This window comes from Plectropomus leopardus, chromosome 11 (assembly GCF_008729295.1).
Source record: "Plectropomus leopardus isolate mb chromosome 11, YSFRI_Pleo_2.0, whole genome shotgun sequence".
Lineage (NCBI taxonomy): Eukaryota > Metazoa > Chordata > Actinopteri > Perciformes > Serranidae > Plectropomus > Plectropomus leopardus.
The window spans coordinates 11,836,788-11,862,898 of record NC_056473.1 but is presented as its reverse complement, the minus strand read 5'-3'; the positions used below and the strand labels follow the sequence as shown (position 1 = coordinate 11,862,898).

The window sequence follows — 26,111 nt, the reverse complement described above, 5'->3', positions numbered from 1 at the left end:
ACAGCAATACGACCATGGTAACACAAAGAGGGCGAGGCATTGTGTGCATACATAGTAGTGTAAAAGGTTAGGCGAGACAAAAAACATGTTAACATTATTATGACTATAGGGAGAATTCTAAATACAGAATAATGATTGCAGGTTAGGGTCAAGGTTAATGCAAATGTATTGTGAAATGTTATTGCTTTAAAACGGTTGTCCCTTGCCTGAATAGCATATGTGGTTTAATGTGGTGTTGTGCATACAATGCATATTTAAAACATGGATAGTCTGTTAAACAAATTGCTTTGCTGTGAATTTAATTTCATCTAAAAGGTATGGGTGTTTGTTTTGTCACAACTCATGTTGCGCTCCACTTTGCTCTGTCTTGCCTTAGACTTTGGTGGTCACGACAGCAGCTCTCATTTGGAGTATTTATCATCCCAAACAGCAACAGTTCTGCTTTTTTTTTGCAGCTGCTACATTGCTGTATGACTTGATTATAAACTATTTGTAAGCTTTGTTTCTGTAAAAAGGCTACATGAATTAAATTATTAAATGTCAAGTGTAACCACAGCCTCTTCATAAATGTGTGTGTTTGTTGTGTGCGTGCGTGTGTGTGTGTGTCCTCACCACCACAGTGCCCTGGGGCTGGGCAGTGAGTGGCTGCCCAACAGCCACCACCTGCTGATGAGATTCACTGGAGGGGCTGATAATCTGCACACTCTGGCCTTGGATCGAGTAGGCTGTGTAGAATACACATAGACAGACACATTTGCAAACACGCAAACACACACACACACACACACACACACACAGGAGTCAGGTTTTTCTATGAGAGTCAGTAAAACACACAAACAGGTTTTTGTAACAAGCTTACGACATGCAAGGAAAGCTTTCTTAATTAACTCCAAGGCAAACATCCATCGCGAGTTGAGACCCAATTTGCCGGCTTTATCTCTACAAGCTAATATGCAAATAACGAATGTCTGAGTGGCTGGTTTGAGAGCAGCTGTGTGTGTTTGTGTGTGCACGTCTACATTCCCCAGACACATTCTCCTCGGTGTTCCTAATTAGAAGCCGTGGCGAAAAAGATATGGATTAAAGCAATAAGAGTAGGGCGATAGGGACGGGCAGAGAGCCAACATTTTACATGTTAAGCTCAGTTTAGCAGCATGCGCGTCTAACCATATGGGAGACGAGAAACACTCGTTAGTTTAACATAAACACACATGACCAGAGGCCATCCTATGGGTTGGAAAAGGAGATTTTGAGCTGTGTGTGGCTAAGTTGTGCAGCAGAAATACAAACATGCAAACCAAACACAGACCCAAATGCTTTGCAGTATTATCTAGGTATTTCAGGTATTTATGTGTGTGTGTACAGGCAATAAAGCATTAAGGCCACATCTTGTACATATAAAAGATGCAACCTGAGGTACCGCATATACTGTGTTTTCTATGTAGTTTTTATTATGTAGTTTTTGGCATTCTCAGCTGAGGAGCTGTACCTTTGCTGGAGAGGTTGGCAGCGTTGCTGCTCAGAACAGTCAGAGCGTAGTGCGGTGGCAGAGAGGCCTTGCAGATGGCTGTGATGAAGGCGTCACGGGGCGTCACCAGGCCCAGACGACCACACAGCGAGGCCATAGTCAGCTCTGCCTTGAGGATGTTCTCTGTGGCCGTCTCATCGGTGCTGAAGTGATGGGACAAAAGGGAGAAAAACAGGAAAAATTAAATTTGCTGTGTTAGCTTGAACACTTAAATTATGACGTCTACACCAATTCCATTAAAGCAGATCTAAATGATTTTATTTGGTATAAGAGGAAGATTATAATCACTCTGGAGAAAATAAGCACTATGTGTGTGATGTATAAAAAGGAGTAACTCACCTGCAAAATGTATGTAAGGAATATCAGTTACTTACTGTATGTTATGTTGAATTTGCGAGGAAATCTTTTCTCGCATTCCTTCACATTAAACGGAGAATCCAAAAAGGCAACATTCCTCATGAACTGAAGTAAGCAGTGTCCGCGTTTATCACCAGCTAAACTATATCAGTTTACAAACATTCACACAACTCGTGCAGTTTAATCCAAGTCTCATTCATCCAGTCACATGATCAGTACTTGCCTACATACATATTAGCTAAAATGTTCTGATTTAAAACACATCAGTACAGGCACAATCGGGGCACCATAATTGTACACAGAAGTGTTTGACATTGTAATGTTTTAGTAAAGATGCATGTGTTTGGGCAGTGCGGACCATAGGACTGGATAAATGAGACTTGGATTATACCGAACAAGCTGTGTGAGAGTTTGCAAACAGATGTTTTAACAGCTTCACTGTTGTTAAAATGGTGCCTGCTTACTTAAATTCATGAAGAATAATGCCTTTTTTGGATTTAGATTCTTTGCTCACCATACAGGCATATGAGAAAAAAAGTTTTCCTCACAAAATTAAGACATCATGCAATGACTAACTGATATAAAAATTGTCATTTTGCATGTGAAGTATTGCTTTAAACTAAATTTTAATCGTAGTGGGTTTTTTTTCTCACTATACTGGAAGAGTTGTGCGGACACTGAATTCTTAAGACGTATTTTATCTTGCTTGGCCTGAGCAGTAGTTGCTTGTAAAAAATACTGACAAATCAATATCTGAATAAAAGAACTATTAAACAGTCTATATAATCATTTCATCTAAACTGCAGTGCTAGAAATAATCTGAGGTCCAAGTTTATTGACATTTTCAAACGCTGCAACAGGAAATAAACTGACCCACATTTAAACGGTGGGTTTTCAACTGAGCATACACATTAATGGATCAGTAAACAGTATAATTTGGGGTCCTCCTGTGGGACAGTTTATTCTCTCCTGCTTGATTGCCAAATGTGTACATACAATATGACCGCTCACTTCAAAAGAGCAGTTTGTCAAAAGGGAGAGAGACCTTTTACCTGGCATCTAGTAGCAGAGACAGAGCAGCCAGTAGTCCACACCAGCAGGCACTGACCATCTCCTCCCACACCAAGTGGGCTCCTGGGACAACAACACAAAGCCTTCATGAGTTTATTATCAGGAATTATTTTCTATCAGTATCACTTGGGAAAAGAAAAAAAAAGCCTCCATTTTTAAACAGGCACAACACTGGCCACCAGGGCTCATAGGGTGGCTACCATCCAGATCCCTGATGGCCATGATGCAGCACAACACACAAACTGTAAGGATGTGTGTACAGTTTGCACAGATGCTCTGATCCCTCTTAACACGTTGCTTCTCAGTTTGCTGCACTTCCTCAAGCTTACTTACCACTTTCTATTGAATTTGTTTAGTTTATAACTCGATATTTCTCTGTACTGTCAGAACATGCTTGTCTTCCTCCGTAAACTCCCCCACCCTGTGCATTCTCACCAGGTTGTGGCTGCCACTCCTGATCAGGATGAGTCTCCCTGAACTCAGCAGCTGCCTCCTCCTCCATGGCCAACTCTCTTTCGATCATAGAGGTGATGCCCCGCACCAGGTCCAGCAGGGCACTGAAGGCCACAGACATGGCGTAGCCCTCCGGGATGGACGGGGGCTCCACCTTGTCCAGCATCTCTAGACTGGAGGATGAAAGGAAAGAACAGAGCAAATGAGAGGGAGGTTAAAATGTGTGCATGTGTGTCCTTGTGTGAACTGAATCATGTCTATAAACAAATGTCCATTTATATACCAGTGTATTTGTGTACATCACAAGTTCTTTTGAGAGTCCAGATATCTAAACACTGCTTCCCTCTACAACAAATCACTGCATTACACGGATTGTTCCAGACTTTCTTCTTATTAATGAGCACTCAGCGTTTAAGACAGCAGCATCAAAGGCGTGTGCCCAATTCCCCTTCATACTAAGAAAAGTCAAAACCACTCGCAAGAATCCTAATTACAACAAATAGATACCAGAGAAGGCAATTTAGACAACACCCCTCTTTGTAACAGGAAGGCTTCTAGCTAATTTAACTTCCTGTATCTCCAACCTTGCTTTACTGTGAAATGCCAAAGACCGGTGACAATAACATTTTCAGTCCTCAAACTGGGATAAACTTTTGATCTCTGTCCTTTTATGATCCCCTGTTGTTTGACGCAAAATCATTTATCACTGCTTGCAGGACACAGCTAATGCCAGTTATGTTAAGAGCTTATATCCATGCCAGTGTTCACTTGTTCTGTGTGTGTTACAGGATTAAATTTGAGTTAACAGTGTAGTACTTACTAAGTGGCTTTGGCGCTGCCCTGGACACTAACAGTCATAAGGGGGATCCAGGTACCCCGGTATTCAAATGCAGCCTGGGTGGTCAGACTGCCGCTGACTCCTCCTGCCCCGGGGCCACCTTGTGCTGCGCCCTGGGCTCCTGAACCTGAGCCACCTGAATGCAAAGTTTAATGGGGGAAGTGTGGATACAATTAGTAAAATAATCAGAGCTCAATAAAACACAATATAGAAAAAAAAGTAAATCATAAGAAGACACATTAATGCTACCAAATATCCTTCACATTCCAATGACTACTTGTGTCTCTACATCAAGTGTGTTGATTTCATTTTGAATATGTTTCCTTTCCCATCTTGTTATTTGTTTAGGATGTTATTTTTCAAGTGCATATTAATAAGTGTCTCATCTAAATCATACTTTCAGATGTATCTGAAACATCTACAGAACTCTAAGGACACGTGGAAATGAAATGTATTGGCCGTCCAGGAAACATAATTGTTTAAAAATAAAAAAGTATGAGTAACATACTGATTACTGTAAACATCCTTATAAGGCTCACAATGAGGATTTGATTATGACTGAAAATCAGTGTACTGACCAGCTGGTGCATTAACAGCAGCAGTGTTGCCTGCATTGGGGACAATGAAGAGGGACTGGATGAAGGATCCCAGCGCGTTGACAATGTCTCTAAATACCTTCGTGGAGTGCTGCTTCATGTCATATGACTGGCAGAACGAACTGAAAAAGGAAAAAAGTACAGAAAGACATGGTCCTTTAGGTGCTGATATAATACAGAACTATATTGAATAAAAAAAACACCAGTTTAGGACATCTCAGACCTAGCCTAGCTTACACTCGGCTCTATGTCATCAGACTTTGCTCAGCGTTCATCAGACTAAGCTCGCTGTCAGGATTAGCTCAACATTCGTCAGGTTCAGCTGCATTTTTTCAGCCTCCGCTGTACATAGCAGCTGCTAGCATGCTAATATGCTAACTTTACATGTCAAAGTTGACACGTAAACCATCCTAAACTTATGGAATGGTGAATGTCAAATGCCAAATCAAAAAAATGGCAAAAATTTCAATATGGACCAAAGAGGTAAAGAGATGGATTAAGTCACTGACCAACATTGCTATTCTTAGAATCATGCTGACTGCATGGCTAAAAATCATTCATACCATGTAAACAATTTACTATTCTGTTGACCGCATGGACAGTGCAGTATCAAAGGTGAAGATACAGTAGATGCTAACTTATGTTTTATCGGTGTTTGTGGAGAGTGTGTACCATAGTGGTATGTTTTTTTAGATTTCTTTCCTGCTTAGCTCAGCCTCTGTTGCTGTATCAAGAGATACTGTAAATAAATCAGCATTACTCGAAACATCCAGCCATCATGACCTGATACATCACACTGTTTGAAAGCTAAGTGAAGAGTCATTAAGGATAGTCTGCCCAAAATCAAGTTGTGTGAGGCACAAATCAAGCATTTGTCACACTGCAGCTGTGGAATATGAGTTAATATTTAAGAAAGACAATAAAAACATTTTAAAGTGATGAGACTCGTTAATGAAAATGTGCAGCTGGTTTTGTAGAGCTTGATATTGCTTACCGTAATAAATGTGGCTGCACACAAAGCCTATGAACTGACTCCACAGCCACAGCTCTCAGCCACTGCGGCTTCTCCCCATCCAGGAACTTCACCAGCAGAGACAAGAAGATCTCGCACTCAGTCACCTATAACACAAACACACACCAATCAGATTGGGACAGACGTTTTGCCAGCTTTGTCCTGTACCTGGAGGCCGGCCTGGGGCAAAATCTCTAAATCCCGTTGGGCTTTAATGAAGCTATTCTTTGGCTTACCAAGCTTCTTGACAGACATGCGAAAGCCTAATTTCCATTTTAGGGATTGATAGAAAGTCACTAAATAAAAACAGCTGCAGTGGTTAATTACTTAAATGCAGCTAAGCTCATTAAAGCGCCTGAAGCAGAACTAAGACAAAACTACAACCACGTTAATCCAATGCTAATCAGACCAGATCAATTAAGAGTATCAGCTCTGTGCTGAAGAAAATCCCATACTCCTAAAGCATCCATCAGGCAACAGTTCTGACCAGTCGACCATCACTACAGACTGGTCCCTTACCAGTAAGCTGTAGAAGTGTTTGATGAGGACTGAGACCACGCGCAGCAGCCTCATGCAGATGGGAAAGTAAGGTTTCTCCACAGGTGCTGGGGAGGCGGCGCTGCTGCTGCCCTGCCGGAACTTAATGTTGGGGGAGAAGAGCTTGATGACGAGAGGACAAACCCGCTCCTTCAGCAGGAAGCTGAACTCCTGGTGCTGGGTGAAAAATCAGATCATTATTCTAAAGATAAAACTTTCTGTGGTAAATCTATATTCTGTAAATTCTGTATGCAATAAAAGTCAATGTCAATGACATGTAAGGCTGCATGTACCTGTAGGAATACCCCGGGAAAATCATTAAGAACAGACTCCAGCAGCTCCAGGCCAAACGTCCGAGTCATCTCTGTCATCCCCACCAGCCAGTAGGGGGCGTCAGCATTCACGAGCTGACACAAGTCCTGCAGGGAGGCACACAACAGCATTTTTTTAAACAATAGAGTGCTATGTCCTCCACACATCACAGTGGTGGAAACAGTGCAGTCACTGAGCTCTGCTGGAAGAATAAGCATGATCAAACAAAAGCGCAGCGTGGGTGAGGAATGACAAGGGACCTTTGAATTCCTGTTTCTTGCAAATTTCACTTCATTGCAGAGATGAAATCAACTTCTTATTCTCAACTTTAAAGCTCAAGGTTGTGTGGTTAGGAATATCCATAATGTGCAGTTGTTGAGACCTTTTGGATTTACTGTTACTGGTACACAAATGATAATAACATCACCCATGTTTCAAAACCAACTTGGTCCAAAGGTTTTACCCTGGGAAGAGGGCATAACACTGTGTAGAAAGCTGCTGCCTCCTTGTGGACATACCTGGAACAGCATGTATGCATCTTTAGCGCTGGGCCTCAGAGTACTAACAGACCGTCTGTTGGTGTTTCCCTGGACAGGAGGAGGCTGCTCTACAATGCCTGGAGGTGAATACAATATATATTTTAGGCATTTAAACACCTCATCTGTAGTACAACAGTAGACACATAGCTTTCAGGGTTAAGTGAGTTTAGAGTGATGATGTCATATGTAAAACCTGTATACTCCTCTCTTCTCTCCTTTAGAAGATCAGACAATGCATCCCTCTTTTATAATTTTGCATGTCCTCAATGTTTCTACTTCCATCATTATCACTCTCTGACCTTTGAAACGCTCATCCTCAGCCACCATCCTCTCGAAGACTACAGTGACGACCTGTCTGACGGTTGCAGCTGCTGTGTTGTTGGTGATGTTGTCCTTGGTGAAGTGAAGACGGAAACACAGCACAATGGCCTGGGCAGGGATTACACATAAACATATTATGCAGCACATGCATTTTGTACATAACATATAAAAAAAAACGTAAATGAATTACTGCTGCCTATGTTGTCCATCTTCAGGATAGGACGATTGGAGTCTTAAAGCTCCAGTGTGTAGGATTTAAGGGGATATATTGGCAGAAATTGAATGCAATGATCATAATTATGTTTTCATTTGTGGATAATCACCTGAAAATAAGAATTGTGTTTTCGTCAGTTTAGCAAAGAGTCCACCATATTTCTACAGTAGCCCAGAACAGCCACGCCAAACACTGGCTCTAGAGAGAAGGCGTTTTTGCATTTTTACCTAAAGGCCACCATAAACATGCTTGGAAAAGGAGGGCAGAGACATGGGGTATTCTGTGGTGGCAATCTGCAACCTTATTGCCAAATGCCACAAAATCCTACAAACTGCACCTTTTTTATCATCTGATATGTTCGTGTTTTCTGGCTTTTAAAAAATTGTATGAACAGAGTGAGTCCATAAAAGCTGACAGAGCGTTATGATGCTGCACAAACTGGTGCAAGGATACCTCAAAATATTTATTCATGTGTATAATAAAACATTACAGCTACAGTTTTAATAATAGATGGAAGATGACTCACTGAGAAACAGCATGAGGTTATATGGACAACTGCAAGGTACACATATAGATACAAGAAAGTGGGACATATATACAAATAATTATAGAGGTGTGTTGTTTGTGTACCTTAGAAAGTACTTCATCGTGTACGACTGTGTTGGTGGTTAGCAGGACTAGGACCGTCTGTAAAAGTTTCAGCTCCTCCAAACCGTTTTCCATCAGCTGCCACAACATGTTGATGATGTTACCTGCAGCTGCCTGCCATGCACACAAACATATTAAATTGTTTACATTGATCAAATCCTAGCTTATCACTGATTATCTGCACACAAGCAGTTGAACTTGAGATGCAGTATCAGAGTTGTGACAGGGAAAAAGTCAAGTGAGAGCTCAGCCTGAGGTCACACAAAACACACACTTGTGGGACCAGCTGGTGCTGCCTGCTTAGAGGTCACAACATCATAGGGTTCAAAAACACCAAAGCGAGCTGCCAGTTGATATCATGTCACTTGATGCTTGCAGAAAGTGACACTGCATGTCCTTTCTTGGGTCAAGCTGTCCAAAATACAACTAGTCTTCACACTAAAGTCATAGGAGGACACATTACTTTGAAAAAAAAAGAAAAGGAAAAACAAAAACAAGAAACATCTCATTTTCATTTCATAGCAAGTAACCGAAGATTAATCAAATAATCATTTAGTCAATACGATGTCACAAAATTGTTTATGTCATACCAAGTGTACAAAACAAAAAGACAGGAGATACACAATGATATAATATACTATATATTGCCTTAGTAAAATGTGAGCAGCTGAGTTATATAAGAGTGTACTCCCTATACAGTTGTCACGAATGCTCAAATTAGCTGTAGACCTGGTTGTAAACATGTATACTTCTGCTGTAAAGTTGGGCATTTTAACATGAGAATAGACTCACTTCTGAAACCAGCCTCAAGTGATCATTAGAGGAACTGCAGTTTTGGCCCTAGGTGTTACTGCATGAGAAGAAGCAGCAAATATTTGGTATTTTTTGCTTAATTATCACTTCATTGATTATCAGTTTGTTGTCTTATTGTTTTGTTTCTAATACCATTTCTTTCAGCTATATTCAAGATATTGCAGGTTATAACAGCATTTTTTTCTCTCTGCAGAGAGTTTATACTACATTGCAACTCCCAAACATTTCGAAAATAGTTTAAATGCAAATGGTTCCGGATTTGCTTCAGTGTTGACTCTGTTATTGAGTGTCAATCATGTAACAACAACAACAACCTTGTTTGCTGACACACATTTTACTATGATTATCATAAGCAGTGGTAACAATTATCAAGTGTTTTCGTTGCAGAGGATGATGCTCAGGTTTTGAAATGTTGACAATCTTGTTTCTGTGGTGTTTGACATGGCCAGATGCTTTTATTGGTGTCTAATCAATATGAGGCAATTCAGTGTCTGCTCTTTCCTTTTACAACATTTTCTTTCAAGACATTTGAACCTCTCCTTCCCCAAGGGAACAATATAACATTGCTAACACCACAATCTCTCGACCTGACAAAGTGTCTGACTAGGTTGCCTCCAGTGACACCTTAAGAATCAATACTGAGATAGCAGCCTTTTGTCTTGTGACGCCCTCAGGTAAACCCTGCAGTTCAAGGCTGCTGATGAAATGGAGTGCTGCTGGCAGAGAGAAAGAGAGGAGTTACAATGTTCAATGGATTAGAAAATGTGTGTGTTGTAGAATATGTGAAGTGTCTCTCTTAGATGTTCTGGATGTTTGTTGGGTGCGACAGTGAGATAACAGCCCCTCAAAGATGAACTCTGGCAAAGGGAGGTAAAAACAAAGACAAAATGCTGTCTTAAAGGCCAACAGTAACTCCTGCAACTTAAGACAACCTGAAAAAATCTGCCTCACACACTCAGGTTGAGCTGCCCTTGAACACACTTAACAACCACCCACCATCTTTAAGGTGTGAAGATATGCAGCAGTATGAACTGACGTGGATGAGTGTTGAAACGATTAGCTGACAGTTGACATAAAATAAACGAACACTTTCGATAATCATGGTAATTTATAAAGCTAAAATGAAAAACAACAGCTGTTCCAACCTCTCAAAATGTGAGAATTTTCTGCTTTTCCCTTTCCTCGACAACTGTAAATCAAATATCGTAAGGTTTTGGACTGTTGGTCAAACAAAACAAGCAATGTGAAAATGTTACATAAAGCTCTGGGAAACTAGGATGGGCATTTTTTTTAAACAGATGAATTAGTGATGAGAATTAGTTGGGAGGGACCTAAATGTGCATAATTTGGACTGAAAATAGGAAAAATGGTTGATCAAAATTACAAGTCACATTTATTTTACAAGAGGCTTTATTCTGGCTGTGTAGCACACTTTTTACTCTTCTACCAAAGGCAGAAGCTTTGAAACCTGTATTAACATAATTAAATAAATGCCAGATATCAAAATGCAGAAAGCATGGGGTGGCTCCATAAGCTTTTAATAACAGTCTTTTATGGTGTATTAACAGGGCAGTTGTGCAGCAGCTCCGGGGTAATTTAAAAGGTTCATACCTTTTTTTAGCAATCACATACACTTATTTTAAAATACATTTGTGTTTCAGAAATTCCTTCATTCAGACCAATTTCCACAGATGGATACCTTATTCTAAATCATCTTTCAGGGCTGTTAAACTGCCGCTGCACACATACTGTAGATTCTGTGAAACTACTGGAGCATCCTGGTAATATCATTTCAAAGCCAATGACTTACTTGAATACAGGGTCTAATTCATTTTTTGTTTTAATTTGTATAACCTTTGTTAGGTTTAGTTACGCCAACACTACATGTAATGTGGATACTCTATGTTAAGACTTTCGAAAATGCTGTTAATCCTGTTTAAGTTTGACAATTTCAAAATTGATGTTTAGTCAAATGGGCATTAATTACAGGACAGAAAGAGTGGTGAAAGAGCAAGTGGGGGTTGGCGCCTTTCAGATGTAGCCACCAGTGACAGGAATACATTTAGATTCTAATATTTACATTGTCTGATTGGGTATTGATGAGCAGCATTGATTCCTGCATTGATATGAATTAATTACCCGTAGGATATTAGACAAGATGTGCCTGAGGTGATAGGTGAACTTCAATTTGCAAGCCTGCCTAAACTGAATGTGCAGAATGGCAAAAAATAAAATCTTAAGACACACTGAGGTCTTTGTCAATATGCATTCATTCAGGAGTTGAAGAATTGACATGTGAGAATAAACAGAAATAATGCATTAATTATGGCAATCCATAATAACTAAACAAAGCCCATTCTTTGAAACACATTAAAAAATATCTTGGAAAAACAAACAGCAAAGTGATCAAGGGATTACATGACCTCCATCACACAGCATATCTGAAACTACAAATACATGATTGTTTCTTAATGACTAAATTGGAAACATACTCTCCATGAGGGCGTGTGTATTGATGTGACACTCTTGGGGATGATCATCACTTTGTGTCATTCTTTAAATTAGAGGGACACTAGGTGATGAATTCAGATAAGAGCAGTGCGCCTTTATTGATTACACTTGTTAAAACCACCTTACTAAAGGGGAAGATGGAGGAAACAAAGCCTGAGGGATTTGGGGGAAAATGCAATCAGCAAATTAAGGGCTGAAAAATGAAGTGCCAAAAATTTCAGTTCCTAGAACTGCCACTTGAGGCTGGCTCCAAAAGCTAATATATTTCCATGAACACCCATGTTAAAATACCTAACTTTACAGCAGAGATAAACATTTTTACAGCCATTTTCATAAAATTAACCTCTTTATATATTTCACCCGTTTACATTTTATTAAGGCTTACAACTAAACATAATAAGCATGTGGCTGATTTCGGTGACAGGCTGTTTAAGAGGCGTCACCTGAGGCTCTCAGTCAGCTTTAACCTCTCGTCCAAATATAATCACTTCTGGCTCCAAAAATCCAAGATGGCAACAGCCAAAGTTCCAAACCTGAGGCTTCAAAACGGGAGTCCATGAACCAATGGGTAAAAATTACAGTGGCTGCGTCTATTATTTTTATATTAAGTCTATGGTTATCCTCTGATTTAAAACTGACAGAGAAGTCATGACACTACATTGTTCAGGCACGAAAAAAATGGATTCAACAAGATAATGGTATTCTGAGTGTAGCAATACTGACATATTCTTTTTTTCTCTAGCATTTTAATGGGCTAAGAATAAAATGAAGGCCAAAAATGTGTTATATATATTTCCAATTATGCTTCAGTGTTTTATTTTGAATATATTTTATCATACTGCTCTTTGATTAATCTAAGAGTAACGTAATATTTTTTTTTGTGCACATATCTGAACTCGAAACATAAATCTTATCTGGGTAACTCATGATCCTCACCTCAGAAACCACCTCATGGGACATGAGTCTCTGGATGGCAGCCAGACACAGCTGGGTGATCTTTGGCTCTTTGGTGCCACAGCCCATCAGAAAAGGCTGCACGACCTCCGAGCTGTTCTCCTTCAGAGCTGCAGGAAAAAGAACAGTGGTAAAGTGAAATGTCACTGTAATTTTTTTTTCAATTTCTTTTATAAAGATGCTGTCAGTAAATTTACATTAATGCCGTAAAATGTATGAATATGAAACATGAAACATCACTGCATAAATCACAGCACAATGTGTTGTGATTTAGGCGTCCAGATTCAAGCCTTGATGTATTTATATCAAATAGTGGTACTGCAGAGAGAGAGAGAGCTGGAGAACAAACATCTAACCCAAGGCACAGATTGAATAGTTAAAACTGCAGGATAAAATAACAGACTGGGACACTTTAAACAACCATCTGTTCCACAGCGCTTAATTATTAATCCAAGGTTGATTTAAAAAAGACATTTTTCAAATGTTAACCAACTTTTTTTTTAACAATCAAAGTTTGAGGAGATATTTGCACTTTGTTTTTACTGAATTTCAAATTGTTATTCACAACAAAGTGTAAAAAAACAAAATGAAAATGTGGCCTTGATACATTCGTGCTGTCTAATCATAGCAAGAGAGTTTGCAGTTTGCATCCAGCTAACTGTATCATTTTCACCTTCACTGCATTTAGTTTCTTCCATCATTTATACCTGCACAACAGGTTTCACCAATCAGTCTTTTTCTAACACCTCATTACACTGCTGTGACAACCAACAAATCCATTCTGGAAACAAAGATAAATGAACCCTTCTGCAGTGAGTTGCTATGCAGTTTACACTTCACAGAGAGGCAGTCAGAGTCGGACAGTCAACAGTGGAACTCGGAAAATGTCGACAATGTGTCAACTCTGCAAATGTTACTAAAAGCTGTACTCTGTCTATGAAGACAGCGCAGAAACAATTTCCTAGTCAAGTGTTCAGGAGACCAGCCGCATTTGAAAATGTTTTGTAGTGAATTCAGAACATGCAGGTGTCTAGTCAGTAAAATAGAATCAATCTTGGGAATTTACATAAAAAAGATGAGAGATGAGTTCTGTTCATGTGTGGGACTGCTTTATCTTACAGAGCACTGGGTGAGAAACAAATACGACATATTTTTGGAAGAATCAAAGGTCAAGTGCTAACAGTATACTTCCCACTACTCTTATATCCAAAAAAAGGAAAACTGTCATGTGAATTTAAAACATTAACAATATTGTTTACTTGTATATAGGATGGTGCCCATAATTAATCAACAGTTACACTGTAAAGATAGAATTTATCACCGTTAGCGTATGAAATCTTCAGTTTTGGCCAAAAAATAAGTTTTTTGTGAGATCACAGTGACCTTTGCCCTCTGACCACCAAAATCTAGTCAGTTCATCTTTGAGTCAAAGTGAAGGTTTGTGCCAAATTTTATGAAATTCCCTCAAGGTGTTCATGACATATTGCATCGTATTAGTTAGTTATAGTAGTATAGTAGTAGTATAGTTAGTATAGTAGATAGATAGATAGATAGATAAATAGACAGATAGAGCATTTTTCTACATACTTAGCCAATAAAGTGCTTTAAAATTTTTGTAAATAAACAGGAGTTGGTGTTTAAAAAGACAACTTTGCACCTGTAATCCAAAATCAATGAAAAACAGACAAAGAAAGGGAACACTGTCAACAATAATCTTCTCACCATGCAAACATTAAATTCTAATAACTCAAGAGATACAATATTTTGTGGGATTTCACCATTTTCAGATCAGAGTGAAGTGCAACTTGATATCTCAGATGAGGTTAACCACCACCTTTCTCACTTTCTCACCTGCCAGTATGTCTGTATTCCTGGCTGCAATGGTCTTAATCTTCACAATGCCAGACTCTGCAGCCTAGAAGGTAAAAACAGAGAGTTGACGTTAAGGTTGGCATTCAATGCAATGTGGATCAAAAGGTGCTGATGGTGCAGCACCACTGTGCTAGCCGTGATGGCCACGGGGGGAGAAACAGGAAGGCCTGGCTGCAGAGAGACAGGAGGAGGGCTGGCAAATCTGTTAAAAAACGGGCTTCAAATTGAGAGGGATGTGCCAGTGGACAGTGATTTCCCTAGCGAGGTGTCTGGCAGTGGTGAAATGGTAAGGGGGGAAGGAAGAATGTCAGTAGAGAGAAAGGGCAGGTGGAGGGGATGACATGAAGACAGACTAAATGCGAGTCAGTCTGAGATACTGAGCCATTTACCAGTCAAAGCAGGTACTCTTGTTATCTTTCTACAACAACTGCAAGCTACTGCAAGCCTTTCGTGATCTTCTCCCCATTTTTCCAACCTCTGCTGTCGCTTTTCTCTGCATTCTTCCCCATCACTACTCCCTCTCAACCTTTCCACCTGTTCTCAGTTTTACTCTTCCTTTACCTGTCTCTTACAATTCTGACCTTTGTTGTCATAACCATAACACACACACTTTTCATAGTGCAAACCACCCCCTAAAAGATGCAATGTGCAAATTTGTACCTTAAGAAAATAGCTGCACTGCAATTTTGCAGATTGGCAAACCATAACAACATCATTTACCTCCTTTGTCATCTCAGTGTGTATTTTTCTTTGGCAGACTGATGCTGAAGAAACCAATATTTGCAAAGCCCAAGAAAGGCAGTCTCTGGTTTTTAATTTCATGCATTTTATCACAGCAATTGGTATGAAGAACTCTGCTGAAAAGAAAAATGTAGCATTTAATCAATTTCTTTTTTTTATACTGGAGAAAGACTTGCATATTACTACTTTTAATCACAACATCTGGCAGAACACTGACGTCAGTGTTAGCAGCTACATTCTCAGCTGAATTAACAGTCACTGGGCCGACATTACCTTGATGCATTTTTCATACAGTCGCTGCATGATCTGACTTCATCCCGAGCATGCATGTGTTACAAATGACTGGAACCTCACCTCCTACAATCTCTGCAGCCACAGACGATAAAGTATGAGCCCACTTCTGAAAATAAGACATCTCATCTAGGTGACCACTACATGGGCAATTCAAATAGTTAAAGGGTAAACTTGTATTTTTCAACCTGGACCCTATTTTCTCATATTTTTCTGTTAAAATGACTGAAGGGCACAACAATTTCATAGCAAACAGCGCCAGAATATTTTCAGATCTGAGCGAATTAAGGGTTTATTTGAACCCAAACAGTGTTGGGGATTGTTGGAACAGTAGAAAGACAAACAAAAAAGTTTTTTATGAGATTAATCTACTGATTATTCATGTGGAGTCTTGTTTGTTTGGTGATAGAGAATTTTGGGAATATCCCTCATTAAACAAAAGGATCTTTCTCTTTAACAAAAACTTCTATCTTTCAAGTGATCCTTTCAATAAAGTATTTATCTGAACATGAAAACAAGCACTTTTAGTAGACGTGAATTTCATGATGCAAAAATGCACTGAATAGTTACACTGCAGCCTTTTTTGCAACTGCTGGCTGCAGCGGTGTCACTCACTACTGGAACAAATTCTGAATCTGTTGTTACCAGTGGTCACTTGGACAAAAAAAACATGGGAAAATAGGTTTCTGGTTGAAAAATGTTGAAATGACCCTTAAACATTGTGAAAATTGTCTTATCAGATTAGTGAAAAAGCACCACAAGATTCAGAAACATTTTCTATGTGTATAATATTGAGCACTGTGTAATAATAAACGAGTCATAATATGTTGCTCAGACACCACTGATGTGAAGAAATAATGAAACTGCCCTTTTCGTCAGAGGGCCTGAAATCCAGAATTTGGCTGACGACGTGATTTTATCTCTATAACTTGTCATTTGAACAGCCACAAGGTCGGGCCACTGTGGAAGTCAACAATTCATAACCTGCTCAACAGTCGGTTACTATGCAGCCGCTGGTTTGTGGGTTGGGCTGTTAATACAAACTGAGCAGGCCTATTACCATACAGCTCCTTAAAAAGTTAATCTTCAAAAAAATGCTAGTCTCTCCCGTCTCCTTTGTTCCTCAAACAGAGCCAGAGGTCTTTACAGGGCAACGAGGAGAACACAGAGCTTAGTCCCAAATAATTACAACAACACTGTGGCTACTTTAGATATTCCCAGAAGCTGAGGCTGTAATATACTGTAGCCATGAAGGACAACTAAACAGACAAGAGCCACAGCAGGATATTTTGGGATAGTGGAGTGGCTTTTCTTTTTTTAAAAAAGGAAGCTGCTGAATATTTCCTGTATTATAATAAAATCTTGGGCAATGTTTTTTTCTGGCTTTGCAATGACCATTTAAATTCAGACCTCAGTGAGAGCTGTCGTCCGGTCGATTGATCGATTAGTGGAACTTAGAAAAACAATAGTCAACTATTTCGATAAGTCATTCATTTCATTATGAATGAATTCATTAATCAAAGGAAATTACTAAACATATGCTGTTCATATTTCCAAAATATTGGAATTTGCTGCTTTTGTAAATGTAATATTGTTGTAAATAAAATATATTAAAAGTAAAACTGCTATTTTAGGACAATGCTTTCAGTTATAAGAACTTGTGATGGACATCTTTCACCATTGTCTTAGAAAAAACTATTAATTGATCAGTTATAGAAAAAAACTAACACAGAATCATGGATAATAAAAATATTTGTTAACTGCTGCCAAAAATGTATTGTGATTAAGTAGCTGCTGATTTTCAGATGTATTCACACATGTGAACCTATCAATGCCTACATACCATAACATAACCTAACTGCAAACTGTGCGACAGCTATCAATCTCAGCTAAAATGAGTCACCAAGAAATTCTGCATCCTGTGGCCCAAGGGTAGTGAGAGAGATGAGCATGTGCCAATCGGCAAGTTAAAAATAGTCTTTCAAGTCCTCTTCATATTCAAGAGCCTTCTTTATTCTTATCAAAAGACCCGATTTTGCCAAACTTGCCACGGATGTTTAAAAAAGAGACCAGCTAGGGCAATAAAACTGACGGCGCACTGAAGGTATTAATTCAGATATTTGGTCATTAGGTGAGAATACTGACAGTTAAAGTTTATAATTAAGAGGAGGCTGGCGATGATAATGATGAGACACCAAACTGCATCTTGAGAAAAAAATCTTGAATAATTTCATCCACTGCACAACTCCTCAAGGATATGTTTTCCTCTGCTATTGTAGAATCTATGACTCAGCCAAATTGAGCCAGTAAACCAATGAATGCCTCTAATTAGAAGCAGATTGTGTGGGATTCCTTTGTGCATCCTCGAGTGGCTCGATCTGGAAACCAGTGACGAGAAATCCCTGCATGTAAAAAAGGGTAACATTCTTGTGCACACAACCTTGCCGGTCTCCACAATCTTTTTGATTCTGGCCTACTTGATACTTTATGTAATCAAAGGTTGAAAGCAGTCAAATCTCTCTTTTTGTATGTAAACACATTTTTTCACCCACGTCCTCATAGAAAGTGCTGTTTAAGCTTTCTGTTGTAAAGTGTAGACTTCACATCCTCTGAGAACTGTCAGCATTATGAGGTCACCACAGTGTGGAGGAAAATACCAATGGTCTGATGATGTCACTGTAACAGAAAGACGAAATTCCACCCCAATCCAGTTTAAGCGCTAAGTTATAGAGGATTTCTTTCATAAGTCTTTCTGAAAAACTAAAACCAATTTGTGAAGTTTTTGCTTCTATGCTAAGGGAAGCCCCATAACCTATTACTATTAGCCATTGGCATGTAGTCAAGGTTTAATGTGGGGTTTTTCTTTTTTGTGGTTTGCAAATGCTTTTATCTACCTTTTAATCCCTGTGCATCTTCAAGGTCACGCTTGCACTGTGTTTGCTACGGTTGGGTATCAAATCTTAACATTTTCTCAGTACCATCTAAAATTTGTCTGTATCACTGAGTCTCCACAGTAAATAGTAGAAAGTTGGGATTATATGCTTGGTCAGGTTTTTGTAGTTTACTTACATACTTCTTGAACAAAATTAGTAAATTTAGATTATTTTAGGGCTAACTTAGACTATTTCAGGGCTGCAACTAACTATTTTTTTCATGTTTATTAATCTGTCAATTATTTTCTGAATTAATCAATTAGTTGTATGCCCAAAATGATGTCCACAACCCCAAATTATCCCAGTTATTAGTTTTTACTGTTGTACGTTTTCTTACTTTCACCAAAACGTATAGTGAGGCATCTTTTACGGCCCCCGTCTGTGGAACAGCTTACCTGAAGACTTGAGGGCAGCACGTCATGGTAATATTTTCAAAAACAAACTCAAGACCTACCTTTATAGTCTGGCTTTCAACTGAATTTTATTTTATCCTCTTAGTCTGTTTTATTGATTTACTGGGGTCATGTATTCTTTTTTGCTTAATTTTTTTGTTTGTAAGTAAAGCACTTTGTGCTGCATTAATTTTGTATTAAATGTGCTATAAAAATAAAGTTTGACTGATTGATTGATAGGGAAGGAAAAAAATCATATATACAAACCACGATATTCACATTTAAGGAACTGGAATTGGAGAATTTGGATTTTTTTTTAAATTAAAAAAAATACTCAAACCAACTAATCAATTATCAAATTAATTGGCTATGAATTTAATTGTTGACAACAAATCGATTAATCATTGCAGCATTAGACTATTTTAGGGCTGCTTGTGTTAAGGCATTTAATAAGCAATGATAAGCGGGGTGGGGGGGGGGGGGGGGGGGGGGGGGGGGGTAAAAAAATCAAAATAGTAATGTGGCCTTCTGCAATTTTGAAATGACAGGACATGAAATGTTTTTTTAATAATTAACTCAAATATTGTTGTGGCGTATACATCATATTCTAAAGGCTTAATCTTTCTTTTTTTATGTAAAATTACGTTAAAAATTGTGTAAAATTATTGTAATCTATGTTAAAATTTTGGAATTCTATTGATGCAAATAATAAGGTAAAAAATACTGTGACTTCAGTGGGACCGGTACAGTACATATAAAATCCTGGACAAAATTAATTTTAAGTCAGAATAGTCCGTAGAAAGGGACATTTAACACTGGTTTCTGCTGCACAGAACCAGACTGTATCAAAAAGTGCTCGGTACTCTCAGTTTTTCTCCAGGGCCTTTTTTGTGTGGAGATCCTCAAAGCGGAACTGACCCACGTCTGAGTGCCAGCTCATTTCTTTGAAAGGCAACATTAGTGAAGCTCATCACAGATCCACTTCCTCAGAAACATGCTGCGAGTCTATCAACTCAGCAGTTTTTTGGAACTGACTTTGCATATTATGAAAAGGGGGCTTATTCAGTCAGAGTTTCAGTGCAATAGTGTCAGTTAACTAAATCCTCACTCCATGTTTCTTTGTCTCTGTGCAGCCTACATGACCTGTCGAGCAAATGAGTTGTGCTAAGCAAGCCGCACAAAGGATGCCCATAATACTTTCATTAAATCTGCAGGTTTTCCCAAGACAAGCAGTCACATTTTACAGTGAGACACGTGCATTTAATAGCACCTGACTATGATCTATAGAGAGAGCAGAGGGCTGACTGCTTCCTTTTTTTTACCTTGGCAAATGCAATCATAACACACACAGCAAAGCCTTGGCAGTTTCACTGACTGCTACTCAATGAAAGAGAGGTTCTGAGTGTGATGCTATGATGCAAAGAAATCGATGGGACTCTTTTCGGCTCCTCTTAACCTAAAGAAACCACTGGCTGCGGCGCAATACCTCCATGGGAGATGGATTGGGAATCAGGGGAGGAACTGGAATGTAGATGGGCTGGGAAATGAGGACAGGGCTTCCTCGTTCTTCTTGCAATAAGGATGTAATTCTTTGGTATTACGTCTTAAGCAGCTAGTTCATTTACATGAAGACCTCTGTCGAATAAACTGTAAATCTCACAAAGAAATCAGTCTATCAGTCTAAGAACTGACAGAGTGAAGACTACATTTGTGTGCTGTAACATGCACGCAAATAATCTGAATTCACAACCACAGGTATCGGTGCTCAGCTTGTTCGTGGCACAATTATATCTCAGCAAATATAGCCATGACGGCTCAAATTGGAAAAGGTTGTTCCAATCACAACACAATCAACCAGAGCGTGAGTGAGCTCAGGTCATGGGGAACATCAAAGTGTCTCTCCTGCACTGCTGCGATCCCTGGGGGAAAGATGCTGATAAGGACCAGGAAACATGGGTGGAGACAAATCAATATTGAAGGAGATGCTTCATGAGGCCTTCAGGCAAGGGCCAGCAAGCAGCCTGGGACGTGAGACCAGGTGTGTGCTGCAAGAACTGGAAGCACTTGCTGGACTATTGTAATGTTGTCTTAAAGCAAGGTGAGACCTGAGGAAAAACAAACTGAGCTGGCGTAGCCTGATATGTATTGCCCTGCTGAGCTGGCTGGCAAATATTTCCATGGCCTAAAAGCCCCTCATACAGTACAGCATTTCATCTAATGACCTGTGTGACCAGTGTTACATATGCAAGCAAACGGTGAGCTTGCTAGAACCTAGGAATTACAGGGATTTAAGGTAAAGAGGATCTGACATGCTGTCAGTTGAATCACATAACACTGGCAAACACTTGCTGCTCTGTGTGCATTTCAGTGACAAGAAAATAATTGGTTTGAAGTTGTTAATAAATTCATGTAACTGTAAATGAACTCTGGCCCAGCCCTGTGGACTGCTGGACACAGGTCATGTAATAAACAGGGTTGTATTGTCATAAAAGATGATTGTATTCATGTGCAGATCTAACAATACACATTCACTGTAAAAGGCCTTGACACTGCACCTCCTTGTACTATTCTTTTCTTAAACTAAGCCATGATGTCACCAACAGTGCCACACAACGAAGCCAGTCAGCAGCCACCAACAGTAAGTCATTCCAATAACTATTAAAAAAAAAAAAACACTTGAATCAAATTACTCTTGGCTAAACTGTTGTGAAACCAACTTGCAATGTGACATCCTAGATGCACCTATTTAGGCCAAACAGAGGTTCTGTATGACCTATTTCATCAAGAAAACATTTCGCCTAAAATAGCTCCCCTGTGAATTGAAAAGGGTCTCATAATCAGAAATACAAACAAAGGGTTCCTCACTGGTGGCATTTATCTAGCCAAGTTGGCTGCTTTGGTTTTATTTGTGGAAGTACTTTAATTTGATATCTGATATCCATCTCTGGTTTCTGTAGACACCCCTGTACACCAGGAGTTAATGGAAAATTATTTGAGGTGCTCAAAGCATTGAAAGATGACAGCACCATGTCTAAAGAAAATGACAGTTATTCTGGATAATTCATCGAGCTTAGTGTGCACAGGTGAGGAAATATATTGTAATTTGGATGAACTGACATGTTGGCATGTGATGGGGAGTGATATTTTTTTTTGTTTTGGCTTATGGGAGGGACATTCAGCTTGAGTGGTTGTATTTCGTATTACAAAAAAACCACAAATGGGTTTGAAAGGCATGCTTTTTTTTTTTTAAAAAAAAAAAGGTTATTTATGAAAGAGGGAGGGTCATGCATTTTCCCCCAGCCACTCAGGGAGGTTCAAGGAAAATATTTTACATACAATATACATGTATAATATAATATAAGACAATATAAGATAGACAGATAGATAGATAGACAGACTAAGTCCCACCTCAGCCACCCTCTTCTCTAAATAAAGTATGGTCCCTAACTGGACCTTACAGCACCAATCTCCACCACAATAAAAGGGGTATACGACTATGGGGTGAACAATAACTTCCATAAGGCAGACATTCAAAATTATTGATTACGTGCATGCCTCATATTAGCCAAAGCTGTGACTGTGGTCATCGAAAACACCTGTATGTCCCTTTAATTGAACGCCTGGTTGGCAGGAAGGCCCAGCAGCTGACACAACTTTTAATTTACCCGGACAGTATGAGGAAACTCGTCCCATAACAGAGTAGAGGCCCAGTATGGAGGGGGAAACGGGTTCAAACAAACAGATATGTGCAGTAAAATCGACATATTAACAAATATAAAAGCATATACACACATGAGACAAGCTGCTGAACACCAGGGTAACGGCTCAGTGAAGCTAACTAGCGGGCTAACCTCTTTGACAGGGGGGAATTTCTTCTTGCACTCCATGGAGAGAGACCGCAGGTCCGTCTGCATGTTCTCCAGCAATTTCTTCACCGCTTCGGGACTGCTGGTCGACATCTTTGACGGCGTCTTCGACAGAAATCTCAAGAAACTTCACACGACAAAGAATGCGGGAGCGCAGTCGCCCCCCACCCATCCACAGCGGGGATATAATCCGTCGTTACTTTATTCGGCTGCTCTGGAAAAGAAAATAAAAACGCCGCGGTCCATTGACACAGTATCCCACTTCTGTGCTTTGAGCGCCCGTGCACAGGAGAGCAGCGATGACGCCGGCATATGTTCCTCCTCTTCACAGTCCGTTGACTTTAGCTTCGTGAAGCAGCATCATTTCCCCTGTATTTCTGTCTCTTAGGGTTGCTCAGTTATCGAAGATATTTGTCAAAATGAGCAGTCTGCCAGTATGCCATCAGCGGCCGTCAGCCCTACTTTCCTTCCCACAATGCTTCGGTGGACAGTGACACGTCATTTGGACTTCCGTAAACAGTGACCGATTCAGAGTATTGACTGCAGCGCCCCCTGCTGGAGAAGCGCCTTACAGACAGACACTGACAGGCCACGTCTGGGCATTTCTGCACAGTTACACGCCGACATGCACCGCCTAAAGGCTAGGAAAGAAGTTGCAGCAGAAGTTTTAGATGTCTACTTTTTGAGATTCTTTAATTGTATAAATTACGCAGTGGTGGAAATCCTATTTATACTCTTAAGGAAAGAGAACTATCATCTTTAAACTTTTCTGTCCAAGCTAAAATCCAAAATTATTTTGCTCTTCAGTGTAATACACCATAAATAAACAATTAATTATATATAAAGGATAACATATCAAAAGGAAAACATATGGCATATACAATAAACAAATGTGCAAATTTGTTTACTTTTAGTTGCAAGAATGCAGTGTGGTAAATGGGAGAAAGATGTGCAAACTCGCCATGTGCAAGGTAACTGAATACTGCACATCTTATTCTCCCATCTACCCCCCTGCTTTCTTACCACCAAAAAAACAAAAAAACTGGTATGAAAGATCCAGGTCCAGACACTCGGGGTTTGACAAGCATAAAAGGCATTTAATTCATTAATGTTTCTAGCCCTATGAATAAAGGCCTTTTATTTTTTTCAAACCATCATGAGTGACTGGACCTGGGTCTTTTATACCACTGTTTTTTGGATATAATATCTCATTTTTTAAAATTATATTTTTTAGTATTCCCTTCCATGAGCACCAGTGTTTGAGGGACACCAGAAGCGCTCCTGCTATCTCTCCTTTTCACCTTAAGGACATTTTGAAGTTGCATATTTAATTTAATGTATACACCAGAAGTATGTTATCCTATTGATATATTAGCTAATAGTTTATTATTTGTATTTTAGTTCATTTATAGTGCATTTTTCACATTCTTTATATAATATATTCTTTTTAAATGTCATGTTTTCATTCATTACATTTATCTGACAGCTGTAGTTACTAGTTTATGGTGCAGGTTAAGATTTTGCATCTAAACACATGAATGATTTATAAACTGTAATTAATTTTTAAGATTAAAATGCCCAACAGATTTTCTATTCAAAGTAGTTAAAATTAGCTACAACTCAATCAATTGTAAACATTGACATGCTTCCTACATTATTATGCTTCAGCATATTATTCCAATTATAAACTGTGTTATGACATAGTGACTGTTCTTCTGCATGATAAGTACTTTTACTTTTGATAGTTTAATTAGTTGCTGATAGTCGTACTTCTGTACTTTTACAAAATACAATTTTGAATGCAGGACTCTTTCTTGTTATTGATTATGTTTACATTGTGGTATTGCTCTGTCTACTTCTAAATTATTTCATTTGCCTACTAGGCAGAATATTAAATATTTAAAATGTATATCATTCAGTCTGTGGCTTCTTAAAATATTTACACTGAATTTATGAAATATTTCCATATTCATAGGCCTACAATATGTCCTAAACATGTATTTGGTTGCCAGTTTACTAGGCACACTTGGGGGTATTTATTTTAAGGTAAATGTAGGAGGGTAGCATCGAAGAGGTGAGATGTATTAAAGGTAGGAGCAATAGCCAGCATGGTGAGACTGAGAAGAAAAAAAAACATGAGCAGATATAGCCAAGTAAACAAGAACATGCATTCCCTGAGGCTGCACAGTGACAAGCAGCAGGGGCCCACATACTACCTGTGTGTGCAGAGAGGCAGGTCTCCGTTGTGCCATAACTGTGAACAGACTGTACCAAGTTGCTGATTCTTTTTTAGTCCTGGTTCAGATTTCTGTCCTTTTTCATTCTATATTTTCTAAAGAAAATGTGTTAATTGGTACTTTTTTGGCAATCTAAAAACAGCCAAGAAACAATTCCACTCCTTTAACAACATTCAACTTGTAGGAGCTGCATATCTCACATGAAGCCTGCCACCCGTTGCTTTCTGTTTTTTCGGCTTCTGGAGTTTTGTGTTGTGTTGCTGAAGAAACAGCTCTTGTCCTGAGGGAGTTGCAGTATAAACTTCCACACCTTCTTAACTCCTTTTGAATTGTGATGAAAGGGAAAACAGCACTGAGAGGAGCAACAAGAGAAAAGAAAAGCTTTTCATTCCAGATAGGTGGAATTACTTTCAGATTAGTCTGTTCCCTTAAATTAAATACGTTGTAAGATTTCTGATTAGAGCATGTGTAGCTGTTGAGAGTTTTGTTTCCCAGCATTAGCTTTACATTGAATTACGCACATATTCATGAACTTTCCTTTTTTAATTGCAGTGTTTTATATTATAAAACAATTTAGGAGCAGTTTTGCACATCATCAAATCATTAATGCTCAGATGCTCAGAGCTGCACTCCAACCAAAACTTTTTGACTCTGGTGATGATACTTCAATAGATGTCAAATTGAGACATCAATTTTACCTTTCCACCGCATGCTGCATCTTGTCAGAACATTAAAAGACAACACATCAAGCATTCCCGGAGATTTCACTTTGAGATGTGAAAAAGAGACAGCATGAAGCTGATTTGTGTAAGTCATACCATTTCCCCAGTGCTGACTATAAATAACTTCTCGTGTACAAGCCATTTTGATTTTTGTGTGTTTGTGTTTTTCGTCAACAGTTGTCTTACTTTATCCCAGAATCCTGCTGATCTGAAATGACACCAAAAAACAGCCTGCTGATTTGAAAGTGTGAGAGACATGGAAGTGAATTATCCATACAATTACAATCTATGGATTTTTACATAAAAAAAACTATCATATACATTTCACAGTTGGGAAAAAATATGATTTTTAA

The 26,111-nt window shown here is 39.0% G+C and overlaps 1 protein-coding gene across 4 annotated transcripts in view; it reads right to left on the bottom strand.

Annotated features, from left to right (window-relative positions):
- mon2 (MON2 homolog, regulator of endosome-to-Golgi trafficking) overlaps positions 1-23,282 on the bottom strand; it is a 43,165-nt gene extending 19,883 nt beyond the window's left edge. For all 4 annotated transcript variants that reach the window (XM_042495672.1, XM_042495674.1, XM_042495673.1 and 1 more), the window contains exons 1-15: positions 22,785-23,282; positions 14,556-14,619; positions 12,687-12,814; positions 8,409-8,540; positions 7,543-7,672; positions 7,223-7,320; positions 6,686-6,811; positions 6,375-6,569; positions 5,838-5,962; positions 4,826-4,965; positions 4,230-4,383; positions 3,392-3,582; positions 2,938-3,019; positions 1,490-1,671; positions 613-725 (exon numbers count right to left, since the gene is read on the bottom strand). In XM_042495672.1, the coding sequence (XP_042351606.1) occupies positions 613-725; positions 1,490-1,671; positions 2,938-3,019; positions 3,392-3,582; positions 4,230-4,383; positions 4,826-4,965; positions 5,838-5,962; positions 6,375-6,569; positions 6,686-6,811; positions 7,223-7,320; positions 7,543-7,672; positions 8,409-8,540; positions 12,687-12,814; positions 14,556-14,619; positions 22,785-22,892 (1,968 nt within the window). In that variant the 5' untranslated portion in view covers positions 22,893-23,282. The remainder of the gene's footprint in view (positions 1-612; positions 726-1,489; positions 1,672-2,937; positions 3,020-3,391; positions 3,583-4,229; positions 4,384-4,825; positions 4,966-5,837; positions 5,963-6,374; positions 6,570-6,685; positions 6,812-7,222; positions 7,321-7,542; positions 7,673-8,408; positions 8,541-12,686; positions 12,815-14,555; positions 14,620-22,784) is intronic.
- Positions 23,283-26,111: the final 2,829 nt, after the last annotated feature.